The sequence below is a fragment of the Staurois parvus genome, unplaced genomic scaffold, assembly GCF_062004578.1.
Source record: "Staurois parvus isolate SC_StPar_1 unplaced genomic scaffold, SC_StPar_1.0 ptg002113l, whole genome shotgun sequence".
In the NCBI taxonomy this organism is placed as follows: domain Eukaryota; kingdom Metazoa; phylum Chordata; class Amphibia; order Anura; family Ranidae; genus Staurois; species Staurois parvus.
In genome coordinates this window covers 3,018,709-3,034,492 of record NW_028319909.1, presented here as the reverse complement: position 1 = coordinate 3,034,492, position 15,784 = coordinate 3,018,709, and the positions used below count along the sequence as shown (strand labels likewise).

Sequence of the window (15,784 nt, the reverse complement as noted above, 5' to 3'; positions counted from 1 at the left end):
TGCTATTATGCAACAATAGCCCAAAATATAAATAAATATATAACTCAAAACCATAATAATAATAAAATATTATTACTCCACCACCAAAAATAAAAAATGTGTGAAAAAAGGAATATAAATTATATAATAATTAATAGATCCTCATAAAGTCCATTCAATAAAGTCCACATATTGACAATTATATATTCGGCACAGTGGCTTAGTGGTTAGCACTTCCACCTGGCAGTACTAGGGTTGTTGGTTCAAATCCCAACCTATGGCACCACCTGTCTGGAGTTTGCATGTTCTGCCTGTGTGGATTTCCTCCCACAGTCCAAAGACATGCATGTAGGTTAATTGGATCCTGTCTAAATTGGCCCTAGTATGTGAATGTATGTTAGGGACCTTAGATTGTACACCCCTTGAGGGTTAGGGACTGATGTGAATGTACAATATATACTGTACGTGTTAAGCTCTGCGTAAATTGACAGTGCTATATATGTACCTGAAATATTATCATTTAGATTTCTTTTTTCACACATTTTTTATTTTTGGTGGTGGAGTAATAACATTTTATTATTATTACGGTTTTGATTTTTATATTTATTTATATTTTGTGAGCGCTATTATTTGTGGTTATATTATATATTATTTATTATATTTTATTCTCACATATTGGTTATATATGTTTTTTTTTTTTTTAATAGATCCAAAGGGGCTGCAGAGGGGGAAGTGGGTTATTACGGTTTTGATTTATATATTTATTTATATTTTGTGAACGCTATTATTGGTGGTTATATTATATATTATTTATTATATTTTATCCTCACATATTGGTTATATATGGTTTTTTTTTAAATAGATCCAAAGGGGCTGCAGAGGGGGAAGTGGGTTATTACGGTTTTGATTTATATAATTTATTTGTATTTTGTGAGCGCTATTATTGGTGGTTATATTATATATTATTTATTATATTTTATTCTCACATATTGGTTATATATGGTTTTTTTTTTTTTTAATAAATCCAAAGGGGCTGCAGAGGGGGAAGTTGGTTATTACGGTTTTGATTTATATATTTATTTATATTTTGTGAGCGCTATTATTTGTGGTTATATTATATATTATTTATTATATTTTAGTCTCACATATTGGTTATATATATGTTTTTTTTTTTTTAATAGATCCAAAGGGGCTGCAGAGGGGGAAGTGGGTGACTATCATTCAACCCATAGGATTAAGGACATCCAGTGTTGAAAAAGAAGAATTGTGAGGGACAGCTTTTATTGTGAACGCTATTATTTGTGGTTATATTATATATTATTTATTATATTTTAGTATCACATATTGGTTATATATGGGTTTTTTTTTTTTAAATAGATCCAAAGGGGCTGCAGAGGGGGAAGTGGGTTATTACGGTTTTGATTTATATATTTATATATATTTTGTGAGCGCTATTATTTGTGGTTATATTATATATTATTTATTATATTTTAGTATCACATATTGGTTATATATGTTTTTTTTTTCTAATAGATCCAAAGGGGCTGCAGAGGGGGAAGTGGGTGACTATCATTCAACCCATAGGATTAAGGACATCCAGTGTTGAAAAAGAAGAATTTGTGAGGGACAGCTTTGGAGTAAAAGTTGATGTTTTATTTTTTTTTTTTTATAGGCTTTTTTGTTTTACAGGAGTTCCGCTTTAGGCACTACCTTCTGGAAACAATTCCACCATCTTAGAATGGCAACACAATGTCGGTTTGTCATTCTGGAAACAGTTTGCATTCTGCCCTGTAAAACACTTATATATGTGTTAAGCTAAGTAAATTGACAGCACTATATAAGTACCTGAAATAATATAATTTATATTTCTTTTTTCACACATTTTTTATTTTTGGTGGTGGAGTAATACCATTTTATTATTATCACGGTTTTGATTTTTATATTTATTTATATTTTGTGAGCGCTATTATTGGTGGTTATATTATATATTATTTATTATATTTTATTCTCACATATTGGTTACATATGTTTTTTTTTTTAAATAGATCCAAAGGGGCTGCAGAGGGGGAAGTGGGTTATTACGGTTTTGATTTATATAATTTATTTATATTTTGTGAGCGCTATTATTTGTGGTTATATTATAAATTATTTATTATATTTTATTCTCACATATTGGTTATATATGTTTTTTTTTTTAATAGATCCAAAGGGGCTGCAGAGGGGGAAGTGGGTGACTATCATTCAACCAATAGGATTAAGGACATCCAGTCTTGAAAAAGAAGAATTGTGAGGGACAGCTCCGGAGTAAAAGTTGATGTTTTATTTTTTTTTTTTTATAGGCTATTTTTTTTTACAGGAGTTCCGCTTTAGGCACTACCTTCTGGAAACAATTCCACCATCTTAGAATGGCAACACAACGTCGGTTTGTCATTCTGGAAACAGTTTGCATTCTGCCCTGTAAAACACTTAACCCTCTTCCAGCCAAGGACCTTCGCTGATTATTTCAAAGACAGATGGTAATTTTAGTTTAATACAGAAAGCCTCATTAGCCAGGCATAATAGCGCCTTCCATCCTGGCTGCCGACTGAAAATGCCTTATTTCTTGCGCTAAACAGTCATTCCCAAAATGGCTGCTCTCCCAATTTGCAGACAGTAACCTCATTCGCCCTCATCTCATGTTAGTCAATAAAGCCTCCGTAAAAGCATCTAGTAAATCCTCTTTCTAAACAAGCCAATGAGATCTGACGGGCCCGCATCTTTCTTCTCTGTGTATGTATAAAACACGAGGGTTTCTTATAAAAAAAGAAACCTTTTATTTCGTATATTGACCGAACTAGCAGTCCCATAGAAGACCTGTCAGTCCTCTGCGGGGCTGCTGGCAGGGTCAACCTACACTACATAGGCAACAGAGCTTTTTGTCCTTTTCCTGAAGCAGCAGGTAGCTTCTCCAGTTGCTAGGTAACAGGTCCTATGGCATTGGTACAGTATTTCTGAGAACTACTGAAGACTTTGTTGTAATAATATATTAGCACTTACATCCTGGAGCCTATGTTAATTGGCATCTGTTTTTGCCTCCCCTGCTCCCCTTCAAAGATTCAAAAGTTTGTATGAACTCCAGTATGTGTCCCCATCCAATTTTGCTACCTTCTCTTTGGTTGCTAGGATGCTGGCACAGCAACTCATGACAATGTGGCATCCTAGCAACCAATAATGCTGTTTGACTGTGCATCATTGGTTGCCAGGATCCTGCGGCTAAGCCATATAGTGTAAATGAGGGTTTTGCTGTAGAGGACCACCTGCACTACAACCAGGGGTGTATTTACCACAAGGCAAAGACTGTAAGCTCAAAAGAGCAGGGCCCTCGAACCCCTCGTGTAGTGTATTGTTACTGTCTTGTCTCATGTTATGTCCCCCTTGCTACTGTACAGCGCTGAGCATACCCTTTGGCGCTATATAAATACTGTATAATAATAATAATAAGGCAAACAAGGCATTTGCCTAGGGCGGCATTTCTCAGGGGGGCAGCACTGCCCCTTGGAAGAAGGGATGGAAGAAGGGACAAACGTGGCATGGGGACCTGGTGGGTTTCAAGAGAGGCTGTCGGTATCATGATGGTGTATGCAGAGCCCGACTCTTGTTCCCGGGGATGTCCAGAGCTGTTAAAGTGAGTGTCTCTCTCTCACCATGGGGGATGGTGGCTGGTGTATGGGGGGCAGTGGTAGTGGAAGGCTCTCTCGGGTGGGAGGCAGGGGTGTTTTTGGTCAATGTCAGGCTCTCTCTGTGGGGGCGCCGATTTTTTTGTTGCCTAGGGCAGCACAAAACCTAAATACACCCCTGACCAGGGGCGGACTGACAACTCATGGGGCCCCCCGGGCAATAGGGGATCATGGGGCCCCTGTGTCCTTGCCCAAACTCAAAAAAGCCTATGAAAAAGGTACCAGGGGCATCTCATGGGGCCCCCTACTGACCCCGGGCCCTCGGGCAGTGCCCGAGTTTCCAAATGGTCAGTCCGCTACTGCCCCTGACTACAACAGCCCAGCTGCCAGTGTCCTAGCAACCAGTTCAATAACGCTTCCCTACACATTACTGAACTGCAGTAAGGATGAAGTGTCTAGAATGGATATTATTATTATTATTATACAGGATTTATATATTATTATTATTATACAGGATTTATATATTATTATTATACAGGATTTATATATTATTATTATTATACAGGATTTATATCGCGCCAACAGTTTGCTCAGCACTTTACAATATAACGGGAGACAATAAAGTAACAATACAGTTCAATACAAGAGGGATTTGAGGGCCCTGATCCTTGGAGCTTACAATCTAGGAGGGAGGGGCTGGTGGTACAAAAGGTAATAACTGTGGTGGATGGATTGGTTGGAAGAGTAGAAGATTTCATTATTAGCTGAGGGCAGGATAGGCTTCCCTGAAGAGATCGGTTTTCAGAGATCACCTAAAAGTAAGCAGAGTAGACGATAGTTTGATAAATTGGGGTAGAGAGTTCCAGAGGATGGGGGAAGCTCTGGAGAAGTCCTGGAGACGAGCATGTGAGGAGGAGACAATGGAGCTAGAGAGTAGCAGGTCTTGCGAGGACAGAGAGTACGGTTTGGGTGATATTTAGAGACAAGATCGGTAATGTCAATTTGGGGCAGAGTATAATCCAGCCTCAGTGCCACCCCCTCCTTCCCACCAAGTGCCACCTAAGGTGGCCGCCTCACTACTTCACTGGCAGCAGGCACCAACTCACATCTCTTCCTTAAAGGAGCTCATAGTCCAACGTCCCTTCTATAATCACTAGACACACTAGGTACCACCAATTTAAAGAAACAGTTGTAAACAGCTTTTGATGGCCCCTCCTTTCAAAAGTTGCCTGACTTTCATGCTGATTCACTGGTTTCGATATTGTGTCATGTCTTGGAGAATGGAAAGTTATAAAACCCATCTCCAGCCCCCCCCCCCCCCCCAATTCAAAAACTTTTGGTGCTTTTTTTTTTAAAGTCTCATTCTACTTTCATCGGTAGTGCTCCTTTCGGGAATGATGAATGGCGGATCGAGCTTGCAGTCTGTACTTGCGTCAACCAGCCACCGTTTCGTGACTTCATCACGGTGTGCAGGCTGGGAGCACCTCACCACTGGACAGCCAATAAGAAGTTCTATTCTATCTGTTGCAATCCTTACATGCAGGGGCGGACTGACAACTCATGGGGCCCCCGGGCAATAGGGGATCATGGGGCCCCTGTGTCCTTGCCCACACTCAAAACAAACCTATAAAAAAGGTACCAGGGGCATCTCATGACCTCAGGCAGTGCCCGAATGCTCGAATGGTCAGTCCGCCCCTGCTTACATGCTTACGGACAGTTAGTATAGGCTGCTGTAGAGAATTGGTAGATGGCACTACCATGCAATCACAGGAAAATAAGGATCTTCACTAGCACTGGTGAAGATTTTTATTTTCCAACCGATAGGAAGTGCCCACATCATGCAGAAAGCAATGAATGCATTGAAGAAAGGACCCACCTCTTCAGTAAAAGACTCAGGGTGACCATGGACTTGTAAAGAAATGAAAAGAAATAGCGCAGGGCAGACACCTGCACTACAACCAGGGGTGTATTTACCACAAGGCAAAGATTGTAAGCTCGAAAGAGCAGGGCCCTCGAACCCCTCGTGTAGTGTATTGTTACTGTCTTGTCTCATGTTATGTCCCCCTCGCTACTGTACAGCGCTGAGCATACCCTTTGGCGCTATATAAATACTGTATAATAATAATAATAATAAGGCAAACAAGGCATTTGCCTAGGGCGGCATTTCTCAGGGGGGCAGCACTGCCCCTTGGAAGAAGGGATGGAAGAAGGGACACACATGGCATGGGGACCTGGTGGGTTCCGAGAGAGGCTGCAGGTATCATGACGGTGTATGCACAGTCCAACTCTTGTTCCCGGGGATGCTGTTAAAGTAAGTGTCTCTCTCTCACCATGGGGGATGGTGGCTGGTGTATGGGGGGCAGTGGTAGTGGAAGGCTCTCTCGGGTGGGAGGCAGGGGTGTTTTTGGTCAACGTCAGGCTCTCTCTGCAGGGGGCGCTGATTTTTTTGTTGCCTAGGGCAGCACAAAACCTAAATACACCCCTGACTACAACAGCCCAGCTGCCAGTGTCCTAGCAACCAGTTCAATAACGCTTCCCTGCACGTTACTGAACTGCAGTAAGGATGAAGTGTCTAGAATGGATATTATTATTATACAGGATTTATATATTATTATTATTATTATACAGGATTTATATATTATTATTATTATTATTATTATACAGGATTTATACATTATTATTATTATTATTATTATTATTATTATAATATAGGATTTATATATTATTATTATTATTATTATTATACAGGATTTATATATTATTATTATTATTATACAGGATTTATACATTACTATTATTATTATTATTATTATAATACAGGATTTATATATTATTATTATTATTATGCAGGATTTATACATTATTATTATTATTATTATACAGGATTTATATATTATTATTATACAGGATTTATATATTATTATTATAATACAGGATTTATATATTATTATTATTATTATACAGGATTTATACATTATTATTATTATTATTATACAGGATTTATATATCATTATTATTATACAGGATTTATATATTATTATTATTATTATTATAATACAGGATTTATATATTATTATTATAATACAGGATTTATATATTATTATTATACAGGATTTATACATTATTATTATTATACAGGATTTATATATTATTATTATTATACAGGATTTATATTGCGCCAACAGTTTGCTCAGCGCTTTACAATATAACGGGAGACAATAAAGTAACAATACAGTTCAATACAAGAGGGATTTGAGGGTCTTGCTCCTTGGAGCTTACAATCTAGGAGGGAGGGGCTGGTGGTACAAAAGGTAGTAACTGTGGGGGATGGACTGGTTGGAAGAGTAGAAGATTCCAGTATTAGCTGAGGGCAGGATAGGCTTCCCTGAAGAGATAGGTTTTCAGAGATCGCCTAAAAGTCAGCAGTGTAGGCGATAGTCTGATAAATTGGAGTAGAGAGTTCCAGAGGATGGGGGAAGCCCTGGAGAAGTCCTAGAGACAAGCATGGGAGGAGGAGACAAGGGAGCTAGAGAGTAGGAGGTCTTGCGAGGAGCGGAGAGGACGGTTTGGGTGATATTTAGAGACAAGATCGATGATGTCATTTGGGGCAGAGTATAATCCAGCCTCAGTGCCACCCCCTCCTTCCCACCAAGTGCCACCTAAGGTGGCCGCCTCACTACTTCACTGGCAGCAGGCACCCACTCACATCTCTTCCTTAAAGGAGCTCATAGTCCAACGTCCCTTCTATAATCACTAGACACACTAGGTACCACCAATTTAAAGAAACAGTTGTAAACAGCTTTTGATGACCCCTCCTTTCAAAAGTTGCCTGACTTTCATGCTGATTCACTGGTTTCGATATTGTGTCATGTCTTGGAGAATGGAAAGTTATAAAACCCATCTCCAGCCCCCCCCCCCCCAATTCAAAAACTTTTGGTGCTTTTTTTTTTAAAGTCTCATTCTACTTTCATCGGTAGTGCTCCTTTCGGGAATGATGAATGGCGGATCGAGCTTGCAGTCTGTACTTGCGTCAACCAGCCACCGTTTCGTGACTTCATCACGGTGTGCAGGCTGGGAGCACCTCACCACTGGACAGCCAATAAGAAGTTCTATTCTATCTGTTGCAATCCTTACATGCAGGGGCGGACTGACAACTCATGGGGCCCCCGGGCAATAGGGGATCATGGGGCCCCTGTGTCCTTGCCCACACTCAAAACAAACCTATAAAAAAGGTACCAGGGGCATCTCATGACCTCAGGCAGTGCCCGAATGCTCGAATGGTCAGTCCGCCCCTGCTTACATGCTTACGGACAGTTAGTATAGGCTGCTGTAGAGAATTGGTAGATGGCACTACCATGCAATCACAGGAAAATAAGGATCTTCACTAGCACTGGTGAAGATTTTTATTTTCCAACCGATAGGAAGTGCCCACATCATGCAGAAAGCAATGAATGCATTGAAGAAAGGACCCACCTCTTCAGTAAAAGACTCAGGGTGACCATGGACTTGGGAAAGAAATGCCCGTAGCGTAAAGAAATGAAAAGAAATAGCGCAGGGCAGACATGACTATTATTATACATTATTTATATAGCACCAATGGGTATACTCAGCGCTGTACAGTAGCGAGGGGGACAGAACATGAGACAAGACAGTAACAATACACTACACGAGGGGTTCAAGTGCCCTGTTCTTTCGAGCTTACAATCTAGGAGGGAGGGGAAGGTGGCACAGGAGGAGATGGCTGTGGGGGATGGAGTGGCGGGAGGAGTGGAGGAGGTTAGTTGTTAGGTGAGGTCGGGTGTTAGGTGAGGATGGAGTAGGCTTCCCTGAAGAGGAGGGTTTTCAGGGTGCGCCTGAAGGTGAGGAGGGTAGGCGACAGTCTGATGGATTGGGGAAGGGAGTTCCAGAGGATGGGGGAAGTCCTGGAGAAGTCCTGCAATCGAGCGTGGGAGGAGGAGACCAGGGAGCTAGAGAGTAGGAGGTTCTGTGAGGAGTGGAGGGCACGGGTAGGGTAGTATTTGGGTATCAGGTCAGTTATGTAGTTTGGGGCGGCGTTGTGAATGGCTTTGTAGGTCAGAGTTAGCAGTTTGAATTTGATGCGTTGGGCAATCGGGAGCCAATGAAGGGATTGGCAGAGGGGGGAGGCAGATGTGGAGCGGTTGGTGAGGTGGATGAGCCTGGCCGCTGAGTTTAGGATCGACTGGAGTGGGGATAGCGATCGTTTGGGTAGGCCAGTGAGAAGGGAGTTGCAATAGTCCAGGCGTGAGATGATGAGGGAGTGTACGAGTTGTTTGGTGGTGTCTGGGGTGAGGAATGTGCGTATCTTGGAGATGTTGCGGAGGTGGAGCCTGCAAGATATAGATAGCAGTTGGATGTGGGGTAGGAAGGAGAGGTGGGAGTCCAGGGTGACACCCAGGACTTTGGCGTGTGGGTTGGGAGAGATGGTGGCGTTGTTAGTAGTGATGGAGAAGATGGGGGGGGGCACGGGGTGGGGGGAAGACCAGGAGCTCGGTTTCGGATAGGTTAAGTTTGAGGACTAGGCCTAGAATAGTTAAGGAAAGACAGGAAAGGGTTAAGATAGCACGAGGTGGGGTTGTAAGGGATGGATAGGACCTGATTGGTAGCTGGGGGGTGTAGGTGAGGTCTTCTACACCTTGGAGTGGGGGGTTTGGGGAAGGTCCTCAGTCTGTAAGGTTGGGATGTGAGAAGAGAGCTTCCCTCTCACCCTCCCTGTTTTCTTGGGGTATTGTGTCACTCCCAGGGGGGGAGGGGGTTATTCCGATTTGTGTGTGGTTGTTAGTCTTTGCAGGCAGTACTTATTTTGGAAAGTACAAATAATGGTGTGGGACCCATCGGCGGTATGGTGTGCCCGGGTGCATTCCAGTTAACCGAGCTTTAACTGGAAGGTGGTGGTTCTGCATTGCGGATGGTATGGTTGTCTCCGAGCCGGTGCGTTGCGGCTGGAGGCCTAGTGTAATATGGTTTCCGCAGGTGGATTTTGGTTCGGTTTTGGTGCCTTCGAAGACCAACAACTCTGACTGTGTTTCTGTTTTAAGGAATGTTTTTTGTGTATTTGAAGTTAAAGTGTTAATAAAAGGCCGTGTTGGCCATTTTTACTCCAATTGGTGTTATGGTTTTCTTTAATATAATTCATAAAGGGGTTGGTATGGAAGGGTGAAATGGTGGTGTAGTGGGTCTTGATTAGCCTATCTCTTGTGCACTAGTCAAGTAAAGCTACTCAGGTCTTTAACCACATGCCGCCCAGCCACTGTAGAAATATGGCGGCAGGGCAGTAAGGCTGGGCAAAAGCACGTTTTAAAACGTGTGTTTTTAAAACAGGTAGGCGGTGGCGCTCGAGGCGCACCGCCGCCCTACCTGTCCTGCCGATTACAGCCGCGGATGTCAGTCGCCGGGTCACAGCCGGTCGTTACCGGCTATGTCCCGGCGATCGGCGGCAATTGCTGACAGAGAGTACAGCTGCAGTAGCTGTGCTTTCTGTCAGTTCCCTGACAGCTCCAGGACAAGCTGATTGGGACAGAAGAGTTTCTCTCTCCCGATCAGCGGTGTTCCCTGCAGTACACCCCCCCCCCAGTAAAACACTCCCCCTCACACAGTTAACCCTTTCCCTGAATAATAAACTTAACCCCTTCCTCCCCAGTGCCATTAGTACAGTGTCAGTGGGTTTTTTTTTTTGCACTGATCACTGTGTTGGTGTCACTGGGGATGTCAGTGACCCCAAGTCAGTACCCCCCAATGTCAGAATGTCCGCCGCAGTCCCGCCATAAGTCACTGATCGTAGCCATTATTAGTATAAAAAAAAAACTAAAAATCCCAGTATCTTTCCCGCCATTTGTAAACGCTACAACTTTCACGTAAACCAATTGATTTACACGTATTGGTTTTTTTTTTTAGCAAAAACATGTCGCAGAATGCATTTTGGCAGAAATTTATGACTAAATTTGATTTTTAAATTTTTTTTTACTGGACATATTTTATAGCAAAATGTCCAAAATATTGTTTTTTTTCCTCAAAATTGTCAGCCTTTTTTTTTATAGCGCAAAAAATAAAAACCGCACAGGTGGTCAAATACCATCGAAAGAAAGCTCAATTTGTGATGAAAAAAAGGATGTAAATTTCATTTATGTACCGTATTGCATGACCGCGCAATTGTCTGTTAAACTAGCGCAGCGCTGTATAGCAGAAAAATGGCGTAAATTGCAGTATCTATATCATAGTTTGTAGACGCTATAACTTCCACACAAAGCAATCAATATACACTTATTGGGATTTTTTTTACCAAAAACATGGAGCAGAATACATTTGGCCTAAATTTATAACCAACTTTGAGTTTACTATAAATTTTTTATAGCTGAAAGTAAAAAATATCGTTTTTCTTCAAAATTTTGGGCCTTTTTTTGTTTATAGCGTGAAAAATAAAAAACGCACAGGTGATCAAATACCACCGAAAGAAAGCTCTATTTGTGTGAAAAAAAGGACGTAAATTTCGTTTGGGTGCAGCATTGCATGACCGCGCAATTATCAGTTGAATTAGTGTTTTGCCGAGTAGCAAAAAGAGGCCTGGTCATTAAGGGGGGTAAATCCTCAGGAGGTCAAGTGGTTAAAGAAAAAAAACTCTGAGATTAGTAGGGAGGAAGATCAGACAGATGTGGTCAGAAAAAAAACAGGATTCTCCATAGGTGGATTTATCAAAAAACATTATGTTTTAGAATTGCGACAGAAAACCAAAACAAACTCCATGCAGACAGTGTTTTGAATGGGATTTGAACCCGTCAGACAGAGATGAAAGACAAGATCACAAACCACTTAGCCATTAGGTGGGATGACAGCCAGTGATTGCCAAGCTGGGCAGTGTCTGCATGGACTTCTATGCAGGTTATCGCTGTGAATCACACCTGCGCAATTTCTGTTAGATTGTTCTCTTTTACTGCTGGAAAGCCATCCTTGGCTCATTACGGCTTCACATCTTTGTTACTCTGCAAGCGATAAAGCAGAATTAAATCTATTTTTAGCATCACATGCTTCCACTTATTACACCTATAGCAAGTAGATTTTTCTTTTCAAGTATGGGTTAGAAAATGGAAAACCTGCCTATAACCCTAACACTAACCCTTCTTGTAACTCTGATCCTAACACCAACCCTTCCTGTCACTCTGATCCTAACACCAACCCTTCCTGTAACTCTGATCCTAACACCAACCCTTCCTGTCACTCTGATCCTAACACCAACCCTTCCTGTCACTCTGATCCTAACACCAACCCTTCCTGTAACTCTGATCCTAACACCAACCCTTCCTGTAACTCTGATCCTAACACCAACCCTTCCTGTAACTCTGATCCTAACACCAACCCTTCCTGTAACTCTGATCCTAACACCAACCCTTCCTGTAACTCTGATCCTAACACCAACCCTTCCTGTAACTCTGATCCTAACACTAACCCTTCTTGTAACTCTGATCCTAACACCAACCCTTCCTGTAACTCTGATCCTAACACCAACCCTTCCTGTAACTCTGATCCTAACACCAACCCTTCCTGTAACTCTGATCCTAACACCAACCCTTCCTGTAACTCTGATCCTAACACCAACCCTTCCTGTAACTCTGATCCTAACACCAACCCTTCCTGTAACTCTGATCCTAACACCAACCCTTCCTGTAACTCTGATCCTAACACCAACCCTTCCTGTAACTCTGATCCTAACACCAACCCTTCCTGTAACTCTGATCCTAACACCAACCCTTCCTGTCACTCCAGCCTCACAGTAATCCTACCAAGCTCTAACTCTGACACTAGTCCCCCCTGTAACCCTAACACTAACCCTTCCTGTAACTCGAATCCTAACACTCCTAACACCAACCCTTCCTGTCACTCCAGCCTCACAGTAATCCTACCAAGCTCTAACTCTGACACTAGTCCCCCCTGTAACCCTAACACTAACCCTTCCTGTAACTCGAATCCTAACATTCCTTACATTAACCCTTCCTGTAACTCGAATCCTAACATTCCTAACACTAACCCTTCCTGTAACTTGAATCCTAACACTCCTAACACTAACCCTTCCTGTAACTCGAATCCTAACACTCTTAACATTAACCCTTCCTGTAACTCGAATCCTAACACTAACCCTTCCTGTAACTCTAATCCTAAAACCAACCCTTCCTGTAACCCCAGGCACACTTACCTTTCCTGTAACTCTAACCCTGGTACCAACCTTCCTTGTCAATCTAATCCCAACACTTACCTTTCCTGTAACTCTAACCCTAGCACCAACCTTCCTTGTAATGCTAACCATAACTTTCTCTATAACCTTAACACCCAACCTCCCTGTAACTCTGACACAGACTTTACCTGCAACTCTAGCCACAAATCTTACCCTCCCCCTAACCCTAACCCTAGCCTTCCCTGTAACTCTAACCCTAACGCAAGCCCTCCTTGTAACTCTAACTTCGGCACTAACACTAACCCTGCTTGTAGCCCTAACCTTCCCTGTAACTCTAACCCCAACATAACCCCTTCCTGTAACTCTAACCCTAATATTAGCTCTCCTTGTAACCCTAAGGCTACGTTCACACTAGCCTTGTGTGCAGGCGGCAGAGAGGCGTTTGGGAAGCGTTTTTACCGCTTCCCAAACGCCTCTGCCAACTCTGCACATTACAGCACATGGTGCTGTTCTAACAGGAGCGTTTGCGTCGCGTCGCGGCAAAACGGACGCCTCTGGTCGAGTCAGGAGGCTTTGAAGCCTCCTATTCTCGTCTATGGTGCCGCTCCGCAAACGCCCGGCCGGCGTTTGCGGTGCGGTTGCGACGCGGTTGCGGGGCGTTTGCGAAGCGGTAACACCACTCAAATGCAGTATAGGCGTTTGTGGGGCGTTATTAACGCTCGGCAAACGCCTAGCAACCGCCGCTAAACCGCGCATGCGGCATTTGCGGAGCGTTTGCCGAGCGTTAAAAACGCTCCGCAAACACCGGGCCAACGCTTGCCAAACGCTATAGGGGCGTTTGGCAAGCGTTGGCAAAACAGCCTAGTGTGAACGAGCCCTAACACTAACCCTAACATCAACTATAACCCTGACACTAACCCTCCCTGTAGCTCTAACACTAATCCTCCTTGTAACTCTGACCCAAAAACAAACCTTTACTACTAACCTCCATGTAACCCTAACATTAACCCTTCTTGTAACTGTAATCCTAACACTAACTCTTTCAAGTGCAAATGTAACATGTTTAGGACCAAAGTTAGACTGTTCCAGATTAGAAAGCTCTGCTCTTTTACCGTGTCCTAGGATTAGGGATTTGGCTGTACACTTGATCAAGGTGATGGCAATGAGGAGGCCTAATAGGTATGCTTCCATGAGCGGGTACGCTGCCACCACAATCACTGCTGAGCTGGTTCGAATCCTCCCTTGTCAATAAGCCCCTTTATACTAGTATAAGTTTGAGGTGTTGTAGTTAGCAGAACTGGAAATTTCCAGTGGAAAAATATTGAAACTGGAGTCCCAGGTCCAGGTCAGAGAAACCAACCTGTAATACAAACTGTGTGGAGCTCCCAGTGAGGTTCTTTTCAGGTGTAAACAGGTCACAGGAGGGATGGCTGCTACATTCAAACAATGGATTGATCATCAAACAGAGCTACAATGAATCCAGTCCTTCCACCAACCAGAGTGTACCTCCCACCCAGGGGCGGACTGACCATTTGGAAACTGCCCGAGGGCCCGGGGTCAGTAGGGGGCCCCATGAGATGCCCCTGGTACCTTTTTCATAGGCTTTTTTGAGTTTGGGCAAGGACACAGGGGCCCCATGATCCCCTATTGCCCGTGGACCCCATGAGTTGTCAGTCCACCCCTGCTCCCACCTTTTGTACATTATAGTGTGTTACATTGGCCTTTAAATGAGGTTGATTCCTATAGACCAGGAGTCTCCAAACTTTCAAAACAAAGGTCTAGTTTACTACCCTTCAAACTTTATGGGGCTAGACCAGGGGCGGACTGACAACTCATGGGGCCCCCGGGCAATAGGGGATCATGGGGTCCCTGTGTCCTTGCCCAAACTCAAAAAAGCCTATGAAAAAGGTACCAGGGGCATCTCATGGGGCCCCCTACTGACCCCGGGCCCTCAGGCAGTGCCCGAGTTTCCAAATGGTCAGTCCGCCCCTGGGCTAGACTATAGCCAGTGGGAGTAGAAAATGTCCCAGCATCTGTGGGAATAAACAATGCAATAGGCTTGGTAGTCAGTTGGAGCAAACAAAATTACATCATTGGTGCCAGTGGGAGGAATAATTCCCCATTGCTGGTGTCAGTGAGAGAATTAGTTCCACATCCCTGGTGTGAGTGGGAGGAATAGTACCCCATCATTGGTGTCAGTTAGAGGAATAGTGCCGCAAGGGCCAGATAGCGGCAAGCAAAGGGTCACATCCGTTTAATGGGCTGCAGTTTGGAGACCCCTGCTATAGACAATGTTGGCAATTTGACTTTTTCATTTCCTTTCCTCTAGTTTTTAATAAATTACCTTTTTTCACCCAGTGGTATACTACACAACCCCCAGTTCAAGCCTGTAGCTCATCCATTCATCCAATGGATATGAATTTGTTTTCAAACTCCACTTCTGAAATGGAGACTCGCTGGAACAGACCAGTGTTCAGATTCTTCCTCGGTGAAATTACAGTGTACCCAACACGCGCGAGAGAAAAACCTATTAGATTTTGACAGCTTGGCAGAGTATAATTTTTTCTATAAATACCAATCCTGTAGAAGGTATGAAAACCTACAATGAATCTTCAATACAAATGAATTCTGTTTCGCGTTGCGCTAAGTATTGCACTGTAATCACCGTTCTCGGCTATTCTGCTGACATCTACTGTTGTTCAGTAATAAAACCGTGAATGGTGTGATGGGAGAGGTCGTAACCTGCCTATGCTCAGATGGGAATCGATCTTGTGGTCTACGCCGGCGAGTGTATGTCATTATTTAAATAAAGAAAGAAGGTACTGCAATAATTTCTGGAGAGGCTGTACAAATCAATAGACCGTGTAATTTGGTAAGATCACATGCCTACCTAGGGTAGCCATAAACAGGCAGATCGCCCAACAACAATAAGGAGCAAGTAGAACTTGGGCTCTCTTTGGTGGAATCA

General features: G+C 43.1%; 2 protein-coding genes across 2 annotated transcripts in view; one reads left to right on the top strand and one right to left on the bottom strand.

Moving 5' to 3' along the window:
* Positions 1 to 15,784, bottom strand: part of IGLON5 (IgLON family member 5) — a 632,942-nt gene that overhangs the window by 122,657 nt on the left and 494,501 nt on the right. The gene's annotated exons all lie outside the window — the stretch shown is intronic.
* LOC149432721 (uncharacterized) lies at positions 11,732 to 13,165 on the top strand. Its single transcript, XM_089664994.1, has 2 exons — positions 11,732 to 12,380; positions 12,903 to 13,165. Exons 1-2 carry the CDS (start codon positions 11,732 to 11,734, stop codon positions 13,163 to 13,165), a joined length of 912 nt encoding a protein of 303 aa, XP_089521120.1.

Bases quoted from the DNA above. Each gene is read 5' to 3' on its own strand.
- LOC149432721 (XM_089664994.1), top strand. From the start codon at position 11,732: ATGGAAAACCTGCCTATAACCCTAACACTAACCCTTCTTGTAACTCTG. The intron at 12,381-12,902 runs TCCTAACACCAA...CACTTACCTTTC, and splicing joins AACCCTTCCTGTAACTCTGA to CTGTAACTCTAACCCTAGCA.